The sequence below is a fragment of the Bufo bufo genome, chromosome 5 (assembly GCF_905171765.1).
Source record: "Bufo bufo chromosome 5, aBufBuf1.1, whole genome shotgun sequence".
NCBI lineage: Eukaryota > Metazoa > Chordata > Amphibia > Anura > Bufonidae > Bufo > Bufo bufo.
This window is the reverse complement of record NC_053393.1, coordinates 73,596,706-73,617,684: the sequence shown is the minus strand read 5'-3', so window position 1 is coordinate 73,617,684 and position 20,979 is coordinate 73,596,706. Positions and strand designations below refer to the sequence as shown.

Here is a 20,979-nt window from a genome sequence, read left to right as displayed (position 1 = left end):
CATAACATTTTCAATAGATGGTTCCGCAAAAAACGGAATGGAAACGGAAGACATACGGATGCATTTCCGTATGTGTTCCGTTTTTTGCGGACCCATTGACTTGAATGGAGCCATGGAACGTTATTTGCGGGCAATGATAGGACATGTTCTATCCTTAAACGGAACGAAAAACGGAATAACGGAAACGGAATGCATATGGAGTACATTCCGTTTTTTTTTGCGGAACCATTGAAATGAATGGTTCCGTATACGGACCGTATACAGAACGCAAAAAACGGCCAGTAAACGGGGAAAAAAAACGGTCGTGTGCAGGAGGCCAAAACCAACATTGGTCTAATATTAGAAAGGAGGTAAAAAAGGATTGTATCAGACAGAATAACCTCCTGACACAGTTAGATGCGGCTGCTGGGGCATTTGTTCTTTGTTACTTTTCTTTGTTCTCTCCTTCTCTTGGTCCAGGCAGCCTGAGATGCCATATTATTCTGGAGCAGGACAAGTAATTCATTGGGCGGCTCAGTGGTTAGCAGTGGTGCCCTGCCTTCCTAGGTTCCAATCCGACCAAGGACAACATCTGCATGGAGTTTGTATGTTCTCCCCATGTTTGTGTGGGTTTCCTCCGGGTTCTCCGGTTTCCTCCCGCACTCCAAAGACATACTGATAGGGACCTTAGATTGTGAGCCCCATTGGGGACAGCTTGATGCTAATGTCTGTAAAGCGCTGAGGAATATGTCAAAAGTGAAATATATATATATTTGTGCTGTGCTTTCCCTTTCCGGTATTGAGATCCATCATAGGATATCAATAGCGGGGGAAACGCTTCCGTTTTGTCCCCATTTATTGTCAATGGGGACAAAACTGAAGTGAACGAAACGGAGTGCACCAAAATGCATACCGTTCCGTTTGGCTGCGTTCCCATCGCGGACAGAATAACGCTGCAAGCAGCGTTTTTCTGTCCGCGATGTGGTGCGGAGCAAGACGGATCCATCCTGACACACAATGTAAGTCAATGGGGACAGATCCGTTTTCTCTCACACAATAGAAAACAGATCCGTCCCCCATTGACTTTCAATGGTGTTCCTGACGGATCCGTCTTGGGTACGTTACAGATAAGTCTACCGGATCCGTTCATAACGGATGCAGATGGTTGCATTATCAGTAACGGAAGAGTTTTTGCTAATCCATGACGGATCCAGCAAAAACGCTGGTGTGAAAGTAGCCTAAGGCCTCATGCACACGGCCGTTGTTTTTGTCCGCATCCGAGCCGCAGTTTTGGCGTTTCGGATGCGGACCCATTCACTTCAATGGGGCCGCAAAAGATGCGGACAGCACTCCGTGTGCTATCCGCATCCGTTGCTCCGTTCTGTGGCCCCGCAAAAAAATTATGACATGTCCTATTCTTGTCCGCGCTTTGCAGACAAGAATAGGCAGTTATATTAAAGGCTGTCCGTGCCGTTCCACAAATTGCGGAACACGCACGGACACCATCTGTGTTTTGCGGACCGCAAAACACACAATGGTCGTGGGCATATAGCCTAAGCCAGCAAATATAAGATGAAGCAAGATTGAGATTCCTCAGTGGCTGATACCTTTTAATGGCTAAGGCTCCATTCACACGTCCGCAAAATGTGTCCGCATCCTTTCCGCAATTTTGCGGAAAGGGTGCGGACCCATTCATTCTCTATGGGGACGGAATGTGCTGTCCGCATCCACATTTGCGGATCCGCACTTCCGCATCCGTGCTTCCGTTTCCGCAAAAAAATAGAACATGTCCTATTCTTGTCCGCAATTGCGGACAAGAACAGGCATATTCTATTATGTCGGCAATGTGCGGTCCGCAAAATGCGGAACACACATTTCCGCTTTCCGTGTTTTGCGGATCCGTGTCTCCGTGTATCCGCAAAACACATTGCGGACGTGTTTATGGAGCCTAACTGAAAAGATGATGACACAATTGCAAGCTTTCGAGGCTACTTGGGCCTCTTCGTCAGAATGTCAGCGCTACTTTAAAGGGAACCTGTCACCGGGATTTTGTGTATAGAGCTGAGGACATGGGTTGCTAGATGGCCGCTAGCACATCCGCAATACCCAGTCCCCATAGCTCTGTGTGCTTTTATTGTGTAAAAAAAACGATTTGATACATATGCAAATTAACATAAAAGAGTCATATCTTACTTGTGTGACCAGAGAAGAGTCATATTTTCAAGCTCTGACTCATCTCAGGGTAATTTGCATATGTATCAAATCGGTTTTTATACACAATAAAAGCACACAGAGCTATGGGGACTGGGTATTGCGGATGTGCTAGCGGCCATCTAGCAACCCATGTCCTCAGCTCTATACACAAAATCCCGGTGACAGGTTCCCTTTAAATGCTTGCAATAGATCCCTGTGCGTAATAAATCTATAGAATATATGAGGTTCACTTTCTGATTTAAATTACTGGAATAAAATAACTCTTTGATGATATTCTAATCAGTCCGGTAAAAAAAAGTATACATTTATTTTTACAATAGAACTCTGTGGTGAACGGATACCACTGTATGGCATGTGTCTTAAAGGGAGCCCGTCACCTAGAAAATGCATATTAGGCCTCATGCACACGACCGTAGTTATGGTCCGCATCCGAGCCGCAGTTAAATGGGGAAATGATGCGGACAGCACTCCATGTGCTGTCGGCACCCGGTGCTCCGTTCCGAGGCCCCGCAAAACAAATATAGCATGTCCTATTCTTGTCCGTGATGCGGACAAGAATAGGCATGTCTACAATGGGCCGCCCGTTCCGTTCCGCAAATTGCGGAAGACACACAGGCGGTTTCCGTTTTTTGCGGATCCGCGGTTTGCGGACTGCAAAAAACGGCGCGTCGTGTGCATGAGGCCTTAAACCGCCAGCAGTACCTTATTGAAGCCTGTAGCATGATTATAAAGGTGTCTGTGTCTTTGCTGTAAGATGCGCCAAAAGTCTGAAAAAAGACTTTTATTCGACTGGCCGCACTATGTAAACGATAGTCTTGAAGTCGAGCTTGCCTCGCCCCTTAGTATTTAAATGATAGGATGCTGGGCGCTTGAGCGTAGTCTCGCGCATGCGCAGGCTCTCACGTGCGAGTGCCTGATCATTGAGCCTACCTCACAGCGGAATTGGAACAGTGCGCAGGCGCCGGCACTGCAGGGACACAGCGCACGCGCAAGACTACGTTTGAACGTCCAGTGGTGAAGGAATGGGAATTCCTATCAATCAAACGCTAAGGGGCCGGAAAGGGGGCGGGGCACGCTTGACTTCAGGCGAGAAGGCCGCTGCCCCCCTGACTTCAAGACTATCACATAGCGCGGCCAGTTAGATAAAAGTCTTTTTCAGACTTTTGGCGCATTAACATAGAAACATAGAATGTGTCGGCAGATAAGAACCATTTGGCCCATCTAGTCTGCCCAATATACTGAATACTATGGATAGCCCCTGGCCCTATCTTATATGAAGGATGGCCTTATGCCTATCCCATGCATGCTTAAACTCCTTCACTGTATTTGCAGCTACCACTTCTGCAGGAAGGCTATTCCATGCATCCACTACTCTCTCAGTAAAGTAATACTTCCTTATATTACTTTTAAACCTTTGCCCCTCTAATTTAAAACTATGTCCTCTTGTAGCAGTTTTTCTTCTTTTAAATATTCTCTCCTCTTTTACCTTGTTGATTCCCTTTATGTATTTAGCAGTTTCTATCATATCCCCTCTGTCTCGTCTTTCTTCCAAGCTATACATGTTAAGGTCCTTTAATCTTTCCTGGTAAGTTTTATCCTGCAATCCATGTACTAGTTTAGTAGCTCTTCTCTGAACTCTCTCCAAAGTATCAATATCCTTCTGGAGATATGGTCTCCAGTACTGCGCACAATACTCCAAGTGAGGTCTCACTAGGGCTCTGTACAGAAAAGACACAGACACCTTTATAATCGTGCTACAGGCTGCAATAAGGTACTGCTGGAGGATTAATATGCATTTTCTAGGTGACAGGTTCCCATTAAGCATCCGTTTAACATATACGTTTTTTGGATGGGAAAAACAGGATGTGAACCCACACTAACCCTAAGTTCACACCTGAGGGTTTTACAGCGCGTTCCTACGCGCTGTAAAACGCACAAGGAGAAACCAATGCTTCCCTATGGGAATGGTTCTCACCTGGGCGTTTTACAGCGCGTACGATCGCGCTGTAAAACGCCCGACGCTCAAACAAGTACTTGAGCTTCTTTGGGGCGTTTTGTCGCGCGTTCCCGTACATAGACTTTCGGGAACGCGCGACAATGGGCGTTTGCTTGTCTCTGTATGCACGCTTGTAAACGCCCGTACATAGTCCACAGCGCAGTACGCAGCCTGCCATCTGTATACACAGATGAGGGTGTTATATACACTCCTATATGTCATTACTACAGGCACTAGTAACCATGGTAACAGACGCATAAAAGCCGCGTCCTCCCATTTCTATCCATAGGACACGTGTATTCTCATCCTCTCTAGGAACTGAAGCCCGACGTCTCAGGTCGGATAAACATTGCACCACGTGATCCGCGCATGCGCTGTTTCTTACGGTAGTTTGACCCATCCAGCATTCCGTCCGTGGACTCCTAGCAACAAGCTGCTGCTAAGGGCCAAGGTAATTCGGCTCTGCAATGGCTGACGACGGCCTGGAGCAGCTCCTGGACGAGGTGGAGAACAAGTACTGTCACCCGGGGCCTAAAGGAGCTGCGAGCAGAGCGCCCGAGGCTGGCAGGAAGGAGGGTAAAAGGTGCGGAGGGGGGATGGGTCTGGTGGGGGGGCCACAGTGTGCCCTCTGTACAGACATGGCTCCTGGAGGCTGTGAGCTATGTCCTAATAAAAGGGGATGACAGAGGGACTTGGGTCAAAAAGAGGGACACCTGGGAGCAATGCTAATAGGTAGCCAACCTGTTTTTTAAGTTCTGCGTCCAAAGTTCGGGTTATCGAAGAATCCCCTTTTGGATTCCAAATTCCGTTATGGTCCGTGGTAGCGGAATCCATAACGGGATTCTTCGATAACCCGAACTTTGGACGCAGAACTTAAAAAACAGGTTCGCTCAACACTGCTTATAGGTCATCAGTATCTGATCAGTGGGGGTCCGACGCCCAGGACCCCCGCCGATCAGCTGTTAGAGAAGGTATCAACGCTCCTGTGACGTCACTTTCATTGGTCACATGACCTAAAGGCAGCTCAGCCCCATTGAAGTGAATGGGGCTGAGCTGCGATACCAAGGACAGCCGCTATACAGTGTGCGGCGCTGTGCTTGGTTGGTAGGAGCGCAGGTGCCGTCTCACACAGCTGATCAGCAGGGGTCCCGGATGTCAGACCCCCACCGATCAGATTCTGATGACTTATCCAGATACAGGTCGTTCGTAGTAAAATCCAGGAAAACCCCTTTAACCACTTCCCGACCGCCTATTGACTATAAATGTCCTTGGGCGGTCGTTTATCTCTGAATGGACATTCTGGAACGTCCATTCAGAGATGGCAGCTGCACGCTAATCGTGCAGCTGCCGAGCGGGGGGCCCGCTGTCAGTGACAGCAGGGCACCCCAGGGAGAAGGCAGGGACAGTGCCCAGGTGTCCCTGCCTTCTGGATCGCTGTATACACAGCGCTCAACGAGGTCATGTGATCGCCAGGGCCGGGGGAGTGCAGGAGCTGTCTGGTCTTCTATAGACCACGATCAGCCCTGCACTGAGGCTGTACAGCGCTGTATACTGCTGTACAGCCTCTCTGGGGGGTGTATTTCCACTGTAACTGGGGCTACTATGTCAGCCCCAGTTACAGGAGAAATCAATAGTGAAAAAAAATTAAAATAAAATCAAGTTAAGTGTCCCCCAGAGGTCTTGTATGACTTTATGGGGGACGCAAAGTGAAAAAAATAAAAAAAGTTTCACATTTGAAAAAATAAGAAAAATTCCCCCCAAATCCGTTATTTAAAAAATGTAAAAAAAAAATAGAAGACATAAAATAAACATATTTGGTATCACCACGTCCGCTAACGACTGGCTCTATAATAATATCATATGATCTAGAGTTGTTGCGATACCAAATTTTTTATTCGGTTTCGATACCATGAAAAAGTATTGCGATACTCGATACCACGCGAAAAAAATAAACCAAAAAAGCCACGTGCATTTTAAAAAATGGCGAATCACACAGTTTTTATTTATTTTTTCTGTTCCGGCGTTCGCATATATTTTTTTAATATTTTAATAGTTTGGACTTTTCTGTATGTAATATGTTTATTATTTATACATTTTATATGTGAAATTGGCAAAAGGGGGTGATTTATAGTCCATATTTTGGTGTTTTTTTTTTTTGTTTTTACACTTTTTATTTAATAACTATTTCCCCCCTTAGGGGCTAGAACCTGGGATCTTTCATCCCTTGTCCTATTCACCCTGATAGAGCTCTATCAGGGTGAATAGGACTTCACACTCTCCCTGCTGCTCTGTGCACACAGCATCAGGGATGTTCCCATGGTAGCCAGGGCTTCAGTAGCGTCCTGGCTGCCATGGTAACCGATCGGAGCCCCAGGATCACACAGCTGGGGCTCCAATCAGAAGCTGCCACTGCACCACCAACGAGGGGGAGGGGAGAGGACCCTGTGGCCACTGTCACCAATGATTTTAATACTGGGGGGGTTGAGAGGGGCCGGCGCACTGTGCCACCAATGATTTTAATAGAATGGGGGGTTGAGGGGGAGGGGGGGCACACTGCACCACCAATGATAATTACCCCTTAATACAGGAGGCGGGTACTGGCAGATCAGCGGCAGTTAACCCCTTAGGTGCCGCACCTGAGGGGTTAACTGCCGCTGATCGCAGCTTCCTGTCAGGGGCAGGGTGCCGGCAATGCGATTCTGCTACCGGCACCAGTCTCCTGTATTATGTGTTAGTCTACTTTTCCTGGGTCCAGACTTTAAGTATTAGGCTACACAGAGCGGCGCCCAGCGATGTCCCAGCACTTACTATTAGTCCTGGGCGCCGCTCCGTTTGCTCGCTGTGCCCCATTACTGTCTCCTATCCTGTCCATATGCTAATTACTATCGGAGCGATGGGGAGGAGACATCAGCTTCTCTAGTGGGCGTTCCTTCTCCCTGGCTGTAGCGCTGTCCAATCGCAGCGCAGGGAGAAGGAACGCCCACTAGAGAAGCTGATGTCTCCTCCCCATCGCTCCGATAGTAATTAGCATATGGAGCAGGAGAGGAGACAGTAATGGGGCACAGCGGGTTGCCTTTGTGCGGGCATTCCCCATGCTTCTGTATGGCACGTATGTATGGAAGTCGCCTCTTACCCATTCTTCTCTTCCACTCTCCTATAGACTACCATTATCTCATTAAAGGGGTTGTGTCACTTCAGAAAATGGCATTTATCATGTAGAGGAAGTGAATACAAGGCTCTTACTAATGTATTGTGATTGTCCATATTGCCTCCTTTGCTGTCTTCATTCATTTCTCCATCACATTATACACGGCTCGTATCCAGGGGTTATGACCACCCTGCAATCCAGTGTTTAGGAAACAGCGCTGGCCTCTCTGGTGACCAGGACGGTGGGAGCGCTAGTAGGCACGCATGCACAGCAGCTCCCCAACCCGTCCACCTCGTATCTGTCCTGCAACGGTGGTCGTAACCCCTGGATACAAGCAGTGTAGAATGTGATGGAAAAATGAGTGGTATTTCCTAGATATGGCATCTCTGTGAACACCGCTCCAATCCCATTGTGTATATATAACAGGGGTGCACAACCTGCGGCCCTCGATACCATTCTGTGCGGCCCCCAACCATCTGGTGACAGACATGTATGTCTATGTCTTGTGGCTTGTATCTTTCATGAATTCTCCCATTAGATGGCAGTACTAGAAGTGAAACTAGACATTTAGGATATATACTGTATGTACAATATGCCATAAAAATAGTATTTCAGTTGGTAATACCTCTTTAAGTTTTATTTTCTTGGAATTGGGTCAGGCTGGCAATGTGACCCCCAACCAGAAAAAGTCGTGGCCCCCTGCTCTAAAGCCTTGTAGAGCATTCTTTCATCTTCATGGTTGTGTAACCGCCTGACTATCAGATGAGCAGCAGTTGATTATGTTTTATAGGAAATTATTGTTTATTTTCAGGTCTAAAAATCCAATAGCGATTGCATCCGTGGATGATGAAAACGTGGATGATTTGATTGAAGATATCCTTGATGTTCGCTTCTATGAAGACAACAGGGTGCGTTGTCGGTGCAAAACTCGGCATGCAGTTATGTCTCAGGCAGATATGTAAATGATTACAGGTGTGCTCTGCTTAGATGCTGGGTCTTGCCACAAGAGGGTGTAAAAGTGCTTCCTCCCCTGTAAATTGGCACCCAGAGGCTACTTTTGGGTAGTGTACCTCTTGGTAAGAGATTGTTGACTGCTAGACCTGCCCCAGTGACGCACTCAAAGACATTTTGTCTAGTTGACAGACTGAGAGGGGGAGAGTCATTAGACCGAGAGAAGCAAGATGGTCTTTTTAATGAATTGCCCATTATCTAGGCCGTTCTGACCTAGATGTTAGGAGGTTTCTGGGAAGAACATAGCATTACAAAATTTGTTTACGCAGTTCCCATTATGTTTTGTGCCATTGACAGCCAGCCGCTGTTGCTTTCATTTGCAGTGGGGTCATAAATGGGAAACTTAGACTACTACTGACTGGAACTGTATTGTCTTGGGGTCCAAGGATGGTCTGGTTTGAGCATGGAGGCCTCATGGTGAGCGCCTCAATCCAGCCTTTGCTGTGGACACACTGCCCCAACTGCTGGTTTGATGATCTGGGGAGACATTGCATATGACAGTCGGTCACTTCTGGTAGTAATATGAGGGACACTAACAGCTGAGCGATATGTGCAGGACATCCTGTGGCCACATCTATTGCCTCTCATGGCAGGGCTTTCAACTGGCATTGTTCAGCAGGATAATGTTCACCCACCCACAGCAAGGGTTTTCCAGGAAAGTGTCCACCAGATTACAACACTTACTTGGCTGCCCGGTCACCAGATTCATCGCCGATCAAGCATTCATGGGACCAGCTGGGACGCCATCTTCAGCAACCTATGAGTGTGCTGGATCTACAGGCCCAGCTGTAACATCTGTGGGCAAATGTGCCGCAGGATACCATATGGAACCTGTATACCTCCATGCCCAACCGTATCTCATCTTGTGTCCAGGCTAGAGGCCGTATCTCATCTTGTGTCCAGGCTAGAGGCCGTATCTCATCTTGTGTCCAGGCTGCAGGCTGTATCTCATCTTGTGTCCAGGCTGCAGGCTGTATCTCATCTTGTGTCCAGGCTGCAGGCCGTATCTCATCTTGTGTCCAGGCTGCAGGCCGTATCTCATCTTGTGTCCAGGCTGCAGGCCGTATCTCATCTTGTGTCCAGGCTGCAGGCCGTATCTCATCTTGTGTCCAGGCTGCAGGCCGTATCTCATCTTGTGTCCAGGCTGCAGGCCGTATCTCATCTTGTGTCCAGGCTGCAGGCCGTATCTCATCTTGTGTCCAGGCTGCAGGCCGTATCTCATCTTGTGTCCAGGCTGCAGGCCGTATCTCATCTTGTGTCCAGGCTGCAGGCCGTATCTCATCTTGTGTCCAGGCTGCAGGCCGTATCTCATCTTGTGTCCAGGCTGCAGGCCGTATCTCATCTTGTGTCCAGGCTGCAGGCCGTATCTCATCTTGTGTCCAGGCTGCAGGCCGTATCTCATCTTGTGTCCAGGCTGCAGGCCGTATCTCATCTTGTGTCCAGGCTGCAGGCCGTATCTCATCTTGTGTCCAGGCTGCAGGCCGTATCTCATCTTGTGTCCAGGCTGCAGGCCGTATCTCATCTTGTGTCCAGGCTGCAGGCCGTATCTCATCTTGTGTCCAGGCTGCAGGCCGTATCTCATCTTGTGTCCAGGCTGCAGGCCGTATCTCATCTTGTGTCCAGGCTGCAGGCCGTATCTCATCTTGTGTCCAGGCTGCAGGCCGTATCTCATCTTGTGTCCAGGCTGCAGGCCGTATCTCATCTTGTGTCCAGGCTGCAGGCCGTATCTCATCTTGTGTCCAGGCTGCAGGCCGTATCTCATCTTGTGTCCAGGCTGCAGGCCGTATCTCATCTTGTGTCCAGGCTGCAGGCCGTATCTCATCTTGTGTCCAGGCTGCAGGCCGTATCTCATCTTGTGTCCAGGCTGCAGGCCGTATCTCATCTTGTGTCCAGGCTGCAGGCCGTATCTCATCTTGTGTCCAGGCTGCAGGCCGTATCTCATCTTGTGTCCAGGCTGCAGGCCGTATCTCATCTTGTGTCCAGGCTGCAGGCCGTATCTCATCTTGTGTCCAGGCTGCAGGCCGTATCTCATCTTGTGTCCAGGCTGCAGGCCGTATCTCATCTTGTGTCCAGGCTGCAGGCCGTATCTCATCTTGTGTCCAGGCTGCAGGCCGTATCTCATCTTGTGTCCAGGCTGCAGGCCGTATCTCATCTTGTGTCCAGGCTGCAGGCCGCTCTTCTGCTGCTTCTTCCTCTACAGGTCCTGCAATGTTCACAATTATTGGACGTTAAACACAACAGTTTTCTGCTCATGTTATGTGGGGGATATGGTGACATTTATTTATTTCTTACCTTGGACTCTTTCTTTTTTTTTCTTTATAGAAACAAAATGCAAAATCCACAAGACAACAATCCTGCAAAACATCCAGAGAACATCCCAGGAAAAAGTGAGTCCAAGAAATTCTTTTCATTTTTCCCTTTTCATCCTTAAAGGATATTCCCATCTCACACGATATGCCACGAATGTCTCACAGATGCAGGTCTGACCTCTGGGACCCACACCTATCTCTTGAACCCTCTCACCAGAGATGGTTGAAAGTATGGAACAGCCGAGCAGGTAGTGGCCACATTGCTTCTGTAACTTGTTTCCACTCTTCCGACCACCTCTGGTCCCTGGGTCCAGACAGGAGGAGGTTGGGGGCAGGGCACTTATCCTGAGAGGGGAATACCTAGATGTTATGTTCACCATACACATAAGATAACCGTTGACTGTCTACTCTGTAACACCACTGGTCAAGTAGGCATGTGTTTTCTTGTATTGTGATCCTGCTTACTCGTTTGACGTGACGAAGGGAGGACGCTAAAATATTGTTCACCAAATAAGACAATGTATTCACCCAATGATTCCTGAACACAATATTTCAGTTTGGCCAAGAACCACGATCTATAATCGTAATCAAAAAAAGATGGAGGAGATGTGAAGGAAATAACAGGAATGGAAAGCTAACAAAGAACCTGGTTATTAGTATTTCATGTCAATGACAGACAGTTCATTGCTTTAAAATAAAGCTACAACTTTTCCCCAGGAAGGAAATGATTGGCAAAAAGGAGTTGTTCACATCACTCCATGCTTGGGCCGAGTCCTCCAGAACTGGGGAACCAGGGTGGACATCTCCCTTGTGTGACATCTCTTTGCCCTAGCAGCATAGGGGTTGTCCCGATGGAACAGTCGATATTCAAGTCTCGTTTGGGCCAGAGATAATGTAAAGTATATGTTACTGAACTGCTGTTTCCTTGGAGGACTTTGCCTCTCAGTGAAGATGTAATGTAGATTTAGATACAAACTGCACTTATGACATTGCTGTGTTACAGATGCTGTCCAGTCTACCTTGGTGGAAATGCGATTCCCTTTGGCAGGGGGACCAGTGTTTCTGAACGGTAAATATCTCGTCCTGCTTACGTCCCCAGTTTTCACATAACGCAGGCAGCAGAAGATCGATGTTCATGACGGCAAAGAGACTTAAAGCTCCATCACCCCGTGACAGTAAGACTTTGTCTATTGAAAGCAGTGTCCCTTTTAAAGTGGCTTTCCCATTTTTTGAAATGACCGTATATATCATCAGGATTTGCCATCACTTTATGATTGGTGGGGGTCGGACCTCTAGGACACCCCCGCCCTAGTTTTCCCCCGGTGGCTGGGCAGGCTGCAGTTCAGAATATAATTTAATCGAGCCAGCACTCGCCTACAGGTGGTAGGCCATATTTTATAATAGCATATCCCTAAAGAGGAAATTACCTTTTATTTAAATTGTAATTTGACACTTTATGGGCATGTTATTGATGCCATTACTTAAAGTGTCACTTTCCTGTCACAGTCGCACTTTTAACCCCTTCACGACCTCCGCCGTACATGTACAGAAGTTAGGTCTTTAAACATGTCTGCTCTGGAACGAAGTGGGCGCCATAGCCACCAGCTTTCTGCACCCATGGTAAATGTCTGTGATCGGCGATAACTCTGATTGCAAACATTTAACCTTTCAGATTGTGACCACGGCATCTGAGGAGGCTTATCCTGAAAACTCCTAGCTCCCAGGGCCCGAACGGCTATCCCGCTCAGCAATCGGGGGAGCTGTTTTTTTTTTTTTGTGGTAGCCTTAGTCCCTCTGAAGGATCCTAGGCTACCACAGCAATAGTTCCTATGGAGCCTTGACTCATAGGAACATACTGAATGTCCCATAGGCTCCCGTGTTAATCCCCCCCCTTCCTTTCCCCATAATGAAAATAAACAATAGTAAAAAGAGATTGTATGTGTAAACGTATTTATCCTGTATGGTAAATGCTGTAACAGAAAAAAATCTAAATGGCCAATTTGCCATTTTTTTTCATCACTTCGCATAAAAAAATGGAATAAAAAGTGATCAAAAAGGGATGCACACTCCAAAATGGTATCACTGAAAACAACAGGTGGCCCTGCACAAAATGAGCCCCACACAGCTATAAGGTCAGGATATGATGCAAAACAAAAATCAGTTTTTATTTTATTTTTTATTAGTATTAAAGCACATAAAAAAACAATACAAATATGGCATGGCCGTAATCGTACTAACCTGCAGAATGAAGGGCATAACTTGGTTTTACTGCATAGGGAACGCCATAAAAATAAAGTCCCTAAAACTATGGCAGAATTGCATTTTCTTTTCAATTAACCCCATTTGGAATTTGTTTCCAGCTTCTCACTGCATCGTATGTAATATTAAATGGTGCCATTAAGGGTACTTTCACACTTGCGGCAGAGGAAAAAACGGATCCGGCATTTATTTTTTTCAAATTTTTGGATCCGGCATTGCGGTATTTTGAATACATTCCTATTGGAAAAAAAAGCCAGATCCGGCGTTCAGGCAAGTCTTCAGTTTTTTTGGCCGGAGATAAAACCGTAGCATGCTGCGGTTTTATATTTTGCCTGATCGGTCAAAAGACTGAACTGAAGACATCCTGATGCATCCTGAACGGATTTCTCTCCATTAAGAATGCATGGGGATAAAACTGATCAGTTCTTTTCCGTTATAGAGCCCTTAGGACGGAACTCTATGCCGGAAAAGAAAAACGCAAGTGTGAAAGTACCCTAAAAAGTAAAACTTGTCCCACAAAAGACAAGCGCCCACATGGCTATGTGAACGGAAAAGGGCTCATTCACACAACCATATCCATATATTTGCAGTCTGGATACCTGCAGTCTGGATACCAGACACATTTACACACCCAGATGAGCAGCTGATTGTCTGTTCCGCAATTTATGGATTGGACCGTCTTTCTCCTGTGTAGAAATGCCTATTCTTGTCCGAAATTACGGACAAGTATATAACATGTTGTTTCTTTTTTTTTTGCGGGACTGCGAAATGGAAGTACGCATGCGGACAACACACGGAGTTAAGACGCATTTACACACCCAGATGACCAGCTTATTGTTAGGAAGGAAGCGTTCCTTCCAGGCAGTCGGCTGCTCATTCAGTGGTGGTGAAGTTCCGCATATACGTGAAGTGATCACCTCCACAGTGTGAGGATGAGGGGTTGCTACTGCGATCTCTTGTCCATACATCTGCACTGTTTCAGGGGTGCAGATCGCTGCTTACACAGCATTTCGCTCCTTCATCGGATGATCTGCTGCACTCTTGGAGGGGCAGATTGTCGGGAACGAGGTTTCGCAGGAACATTTATTTCCGATAAAATGCCGATTATCTACACGTGTAAATCCACCTTTTATAAACGGGGTCATTTTCAGCACCCACAGCGGTAAAATACCTTTACGGGTAGCTGCTTGGGATGATTTATATTTTCTGTAGGATTGTAACATGAACAACAGGTGGCGCCATTGATTTGTTGGAAGCCTTTCCTAGACTATAATAAAGTCAAATTGTGTGGGGGGGGGGGGGAACAGAGTTGGAGGGAATTTCACACTTTCACTCCAGAATTCTGGCTTCAAAAAAGAGGCTTTGCTACTTTTTCAGGCCATTTGCACAACATTTTTGCATCCAGTTTTGAAATATGAGTGGGAAAGTGGAGTGTGAATAGCTATGCTAATGTGTTTCACTCCAGATTTATTACTGAGACTTTTCAAAAAGTTGCAAAAAAAAAGTCCTCCTCTCATTACGTCCAACTGGCACAGGGGCATAGCTTCTCAACGCAAGTTTTTCTCGTAATGACCTGTTAGACCTGAACAAAGGGCATTTCCACTCACTGACAGTAAGCAAAGATCTTGAAAATGGTGAGGAGTTGAAACGCAAGTTATCACTGTATGATTGCTTCATTTAGATAAAAACTGGAACCTGGCTTGTCAGCAACAGCAGCCATGTCGCTCCCCTTCCTGAGCTCTGCCACCAGTCATCTCACTACATACATGGTGGGTGACAGGGCAGTTTATGATGGTGGCTTTCAGGGTGGAGGAAGAGTAGGGTAGCACATGTCCTAGTAGCACTGGTTGGTCTCATACGTAATCGGGGGGGGGGGGGGGCATGGTAATACTTAGGGCTTATTTTTCATCCACGTCCAATCCGCCTTTTTTGCAGGTCGGACGCGGAGGACCCATTCAGTTCAGTGGGGCCGCAAAAGATACGGACAGCATACTAAGTGCTGTCCGCACCCGTTTGTCCATTCAGTTGCTTTCACAAAAATATAGAACATGTCTTATTCTTGTCCGCATTATGGACAAGGATAGTTGTGTTCTGTAGAGGCCAGGACGTTCCATTCCACAAAATGCCGAATGAACATGGCAGGTATCGGTGTTTTGTGGATATGCAATTTACAGACCGCAAAATAGGCAACGGTCGTGTGCGTGAGCCCTTAGTGCCATACAGATATTGAGGTGGTTCCTGACTTTTAAAGAGGTTGTCCGGGCTCGGAGCTGAACCTGGACATATCCCCTTCTTCCCCCACTCAGCCCCTCTGACATTTTCATGCTCCGATGCTCTCCCTTGCCCCGCGCTGTATCGCACAGGGCAAGGGCTTTTTTGGTTGCACACTTACACTACTAGGCGGAGACTTCCACCTAGCAGTGTTCCCGGTGACGTCACCGGCTCTGATGGGCAGGCTTTAGTGCTGCCCTAGCCGTTTTACAGGCTAGGGTAGTGCTAAAGCCCGCCCATTAGAGCCGGTGACGTCACCGGGCTCACTGCTAGGTACGTCACTGGATCTCCAGAAAAAGCCCTTGCCCTGCGCGATTCAGTGCAAAGCATCGGAGCATGAAATGCTCCAATGCTTGCGTCAGAGGGGCTGAGGGGGGGAAGAAGGGGATATGTCCGGGTTCAGAGCTGACAACCCCTTTAACTCGCTCCTAAGTTGTAGTTTCAGCTTCTTCTGTATCACATAGTTTCAGTCCGGCTGGAGCTGGACACCCTTTAGGACATGGTCTGGCACTATTTGACATCCGGCAGCAAAACTGATGCGCCAGATGGCGTGAACAATGTGTTGCTCGTAAATTTATTTTATAGTATATTTCCTATGACCTAAAGTCAGATGCAGCGAATTTCCCGGTTTGAGCACCAATCACATAAGATCCTCCACCATCAAAGGAGTGCCGTATATCCTTACCCATGGGGTCAGTTCTGGCATCAGTTTCCCTCCAGCGTTTCTGCGCTGACCCCAGAGGGACACTGAAACAGATGGCCAGGTACATGTGAACCCGGCCCAAGCAGCAAGTTCAGCTCCGTTCACGTCTGCACGGTGAATTTGACTATAACGGACACCAAAGGCGCCTGAAGGACCCCATTGACTTATAGTTCAGTCTATTAGGTCTCTGTCATGGGGCGCTGTTTTTTCCAGCATTTTGACATAAGCGCAGATGTGAACATAGTCCCAGCTTGTCAGAATTTTGGGTGAGTATTACATGAATTGAGCCTTTTTAAATAAGTCCGCTTTGTATTTCGTGCAGTCGTTCTTAAGACCCCCGAGAATACACTTTGTTCCTTCCTCTTCCCGTCCTCCAGAGCCTGTAACCAGCTGCGCTGTACCACCTGCGATTTTAACATTGTGACATTTGAAGACTACAAATGGGATGCATCCTGCGACTACCTCTTCTTCAGGTACATTTGCAAGATTGCAGCACTTAAAGCTAAGTGTCACCTAACAATCCGAGCTGTGCTGAACGTATCCCTCTTAGTACCAGGCAGGCGGCACTAAGTACACTAACCTGTATATTCTACATATTCTGAAATGACCAAGATGCGGGTGAACAATATCTCTCCACCCAGGGAAGCAATAGGAATTTAATAGCTACACCGTTATATCTTCCTTTATGTTAGACCGCTATTACATTGTGTTTAAGTACTTGTCGGCAATGAGAGACAACTTCTCCGGGGGAGAGACACAACTTCTGCTCAGACTGGAAAGACCAGATTAGGATTTTGCTAAAGTGCAGGAAATCATCGCTGGTTGTGAACGTGATAGTGTCCCTGCCCGTGTGACTGATGGGTTCTCGTCTTATAGGGTATGTTTTTAGCTTCAAGAATAAGTTTGGTTATGACAAACCAACACTTGTATCAGCGCGCGCTCTTGATTTATCCCTTAAAGGGTTATTCCATATTAAACAAGGTATCCGCTGTCCACTGGGTAAGTGTATAATCGGGATCAGAGGAACTGTTGAATTCCAGTTTGCACGCTGGCACTCCATTCATCTCTATGTGACTACCAGAGATAGCCGAGTACAGGGCTTGGCGATCTCCGGCGCTCCCATAGAAATGAACAGAGCGGCGGTGCACATTCCGACCAGCCGCTCTGTCCATTGAAGGGGGGCTTCAAATGGTACAGGGCCCCTATTCTTGTTATACTACTGCTGGGACCCCCACCAAGTCCACAGAATAGGGGATAACTTGTTACAACCGGAATACCCCTTAAAAAATAGATTTTCTTATTTTATTTATTTTAAAGCCATTTTTGTGTTGCAATATCTTCAGAGCCTTTTTTCAGTTTGGAGGCTTTTCCTTTTGGTACCATTTTGGGGTACATATGGCTTTTTTATCTCTTTTTAATCCGTTTTTTTTTTTTGGAAGGCAGGATGAAACAAAAAACAGCCATGCTGCAATTCTGTTTTGTTTTTTTCTTGTGCAGAAAAACCCTTTTCAGTGCAAGAGTGAGATCTGCAGAAAATCCAAATTAAATCTGCACCAAACCCCACAAGTAGGGATGAGCGAAGCGAGCTTCGGATGCAAGACCCGGAGTCGCTTCGCTCCAAAATTCGTTTTTATGGCTGTATGGAGATGCGTCTCTGTACAGCTTTAAAATGTATGCGCGTCGGCGAGGAGAAGTGAGTTATCACCAAAGTCTTGCGAGACTTCGGTGAATAACTTCGGTATTTGATTATTAAACTTGAAATCCATCTTAAAACGGGTATCCGAAGTCAGCTTAGGTACCGACTGGTACCTGTGTATCAAAGCGGACTTCGGAACCAAGTTTTAAAATGGTTTTCAAGTTCAAAAATCAAATCCCGAAATGAGACTTCGGTGATAACTTACTTCGCCTTGCCGAAGCGCATACATTTGACAGCATTAAAACGAATTTTGGAACGAAGCGACTTCCGATCTTGCATCTGAAGCTCGCTTCGCTCATCCCCACCCACATGTATGCATGCAGTTTTTGGTGCAGAAATACACAGAAATCGGCACAAAACAGTGCAGATTTTCTGTATCCCAACCCACACCCATGTTACTGCTCTTGGCTGCTGACAGATTGCATGGCTCAGCAGGGGGCAGTATTGAGTAATAGAGAGAGTTCCTCAAAGGGTAAAAATACCCTCCTAATATGAATACCTGGCTAAGCTTATCTGGTACAATATGTCACTTTTAGTATGTGAACCTTTGTGTCGCTTCATTCTGCTGTTGTGTTACTCGCTCTTCATTTCATTTCTACTTTTGCATGGGATCTAGTATGACAGGTGATCGTTTAACCCTTGGCGTTTTACAGGAACAGTATGCCAGAGCACAGCAAACTACAGACCAAGATGATAAGGAAGAAGGGAGCACGAGCCTATGCCTGCCAGTGCAGCTGGAGGTCTGTCCAGCAACTAACTGATCTCTCCGCAAAGCAGCAGCTGCGGTGGGTTTGCGGGAAGCATTCAGACTGAAGGCCGGCTGTACCATACTAGCGACTGAATGTTTTACTGTAATGATGCATGAGGAGGTAAGGAGAGCATTCGGTATTATACATTCCTCTGTAGAGGGGTCTGTAACTCAGGACAACGCCTCCATGGACTCCAATGGGCTACACGGATATGGAAGAGAACTAGCAAGGTTGACTACAAAGAGTGTCTCTCACCTTCAAGGATGTCCTTTGCATTTCTCCTGCAGTCATGACAGCTGAATGCTGGGAGGCCGGCAGCCTTAGTGGTTGTACTGGGTGTTAACATGACATGTTGTAAGTCTGAAGCGAAAGGATTAGTATAAACTCCCTTTTCTTTAGAAGAAACTGAAAGAGTTGTCAGCGCTTCATAGGAAACTGAACAAAGCGTTCCTAAATATGGCACCAGCCGTACGTCTGCCTGTATATGGGCTATATTTCTGCCAAGCATCTATTATCACCGATCACCCATATGGCTGTATCTCACATACAGTGGTGGGACAGCTGATTAGTAGGAAAATAGAACATGAAGCTAAGAAATGAATGACATATCTGAAGCTTCATGTACTTTCCAGTTCTATGGTGCAGATTCACTTCTTTGGCGCCCTGCGGTGTTTATGTACGCCTCCGATTTCACATAGATGATTCGTTCTGAATCTGACAGATAAAGAGATTGTGCCCTGCTCCATAGTCTACCATATTATGGAGGTTTTCTCCCCTTGAGGCATTGCTTGTAGGGGGGGATGATCTCACGGAGCGCCAATACTGCAGCACACGGAGCGCCTATGGATCCATCCTGCAGAACCAAAAGGAATTGTTCTGCTGCCGTTTAGCCTTTCCGCACATGGCTACGCTGTGTGTATGAGACTTCAGGCTCTGTTCACATCAAGTTTAGAGCCTGTATTTGGCTCCCAGGTATATGGGGTAAATCACACCTTTCCATCGGAGGTATAAATTTGGAATCCCGACTTATTCCTCCAACGTTGGCTCTAAACGTGATACGAACAGAGCATTAATAGGGTTGTCCCATCTCGGCATTTCATAGCTAAGATGAGAATAACCACAGCAAATGCCGTCCGGGGGCGGCTGGAATTACAAAAACATCTGAGCTGAGCTGATTCTGTAGCTCCCATAGCAGTAAATGGGAGCTACGCCGGTTCTGTAACTCGGGAATTACGGAAACGTCATAGCTTGCTGTGCAATGCTGTTTGCAGAGCTCCCATTTACTATGAAAACAGCAGAGCACTAGCCGTGCGGCCATTTCCATATCTCCACCTTGCTGTGGTTATTCCCATCTCAGTCCTTTTACGGTGGCCATAAGCATTTGGATGAATGATGGCCAGTTTGGCCCATATTTGCCAACCATCTAGTGTGTACGGTGGTGTCCGAGCTCTCCCCTAATGGCAGATGTTGGGAGAAAGAAGGGTCAGGATTTCAGCAAGGTGATCCTTTTTTATCTCAAGGATGATACGCTGCTGCAAGTGGAGCCTCCCCCCCCTCACTATTTATAACACATGCATACTCTGCTCACGTCTTCTGGGGGTTGTGAAGAATAGCTGTTGGGTGTTGGCTATGTAACGTCACCATTGGGCATACAATCAAAGTGTCTTATGACTTGGAAAGTATCCATTCTCCTTATGGGCGTCCCGAGCAGGATTCTCACAAAATCTGTTAATAACAGCAAAACCATTAGTACCAGTGAGTTTTGTGCAGGAATTTTTAGCCGCACTAGTAATTCCTTTACCTCTATCATTGCTCATTAAATTTCTCGCTGTAATTCTGATCTTTTTATGAAAGGAATGAGAGAGGCTGAATATTTTCTGATCTCTAATGGACACAATCATATATATATACAGGTGAAACTCGAAAAATTAGAATATCGTTCAAAAGTTCATTGATTTCAGTAATGCAACTTAAAGAGGACCTTTCATTGGTCCAAACATTGTAAGATAACTATCAGGCTGTGTAGAGCGGTGCCCCGGGATCTCGCTGCACTTACTATTATTCTGGGGCGCCGCTCCGTTCTCCCGCTATTTCTCCCTGGTATTTTCGCTGACTTGGTAACACTGGGAGGAGCCTGCCCTCCCAGGCTGTGAGCTCTGCACTGCGATTGGACAGCGCTACAGCCTGGGAGAAGGAACCCCCAGGAGAAAAAGGGCAGGCTCCTCCCAGTGTTACCAAGTCAGCGAAAATACCGGGGGACATAGCGGGAGAACGGAGCGGCGCCCCAGAATAATAGTAAGTGCAGTGAGATCCCGGGGCGCCGCTGTACACAGCCTGATAGTTATCGTACAATGTTTGGACCGATGAAAGGTCCTCTTTAAAAGGAATTGCATTAATACAACTTAAAATTAGAATTTTGGGAAAAGGTTCAATATTCTAGGCTCAAAGTATCACACTCTAGTCAGGTAAATAATCCATATCCCCTGAGCAAAGGGGACCTGAGATTGTGACTTTGCGGTTTCATAAGCTGTAAGCCATAATCATCCAAATTTTAACAAATAAGGGTCCATCCACACGTCCGTAGTGCCTCGCGGATCCGCAATACACCCGGCCGGCACCCCCATAGAAATGCCTATTCTTGTCC

The 20,979-nt window shown here is 46.8% G+C and overlaps 1 protein-coding gene across 2 annotated transcripts; it reads left to right on the top strand.

The window, feature by feature from the left end:
• Positions 1–4,604: 4,604 nt before the first annotated feature.
• Positions 4,605–20,399, top strand: C5H8orf37 (chromosome 5 C8orf37 homolog). Of its 2 annotated transcripts, XR_005779156.1 has the most exons (7): positions 4,605–4,772; positions 8,149–8,245; positions 10,671–10,735; positions 11,661–11,726; positions 16,268–16,363; positions 18,240–20,295; positions 20,353–20,399. XR_005779156.1 is itself a non-coding variant. In XM_040433070.1 (6 exons), the coding sequence occupies exons 1-6, from the start codon at positions 4,657–4,659 to the stop codon at positions 18,397–18,399; spliced, it is 600 nt and encodes a 199-aa protein (XP_040289004.1). In that variant the 5' UTR covers positions 4,605–4,656; the 3' UTR covers positions 18,400–20,355. The 2 variants fall into 2 exon arrangements, 1 of the variants encoding a protein (XP_040289004.1); XM_040433070.1 differs by having other exon boundaries at positions 18,240–20,355.
• The last annotated feature ends 580 nt before the right edge of the window (positions 20,400–20,979 follow it).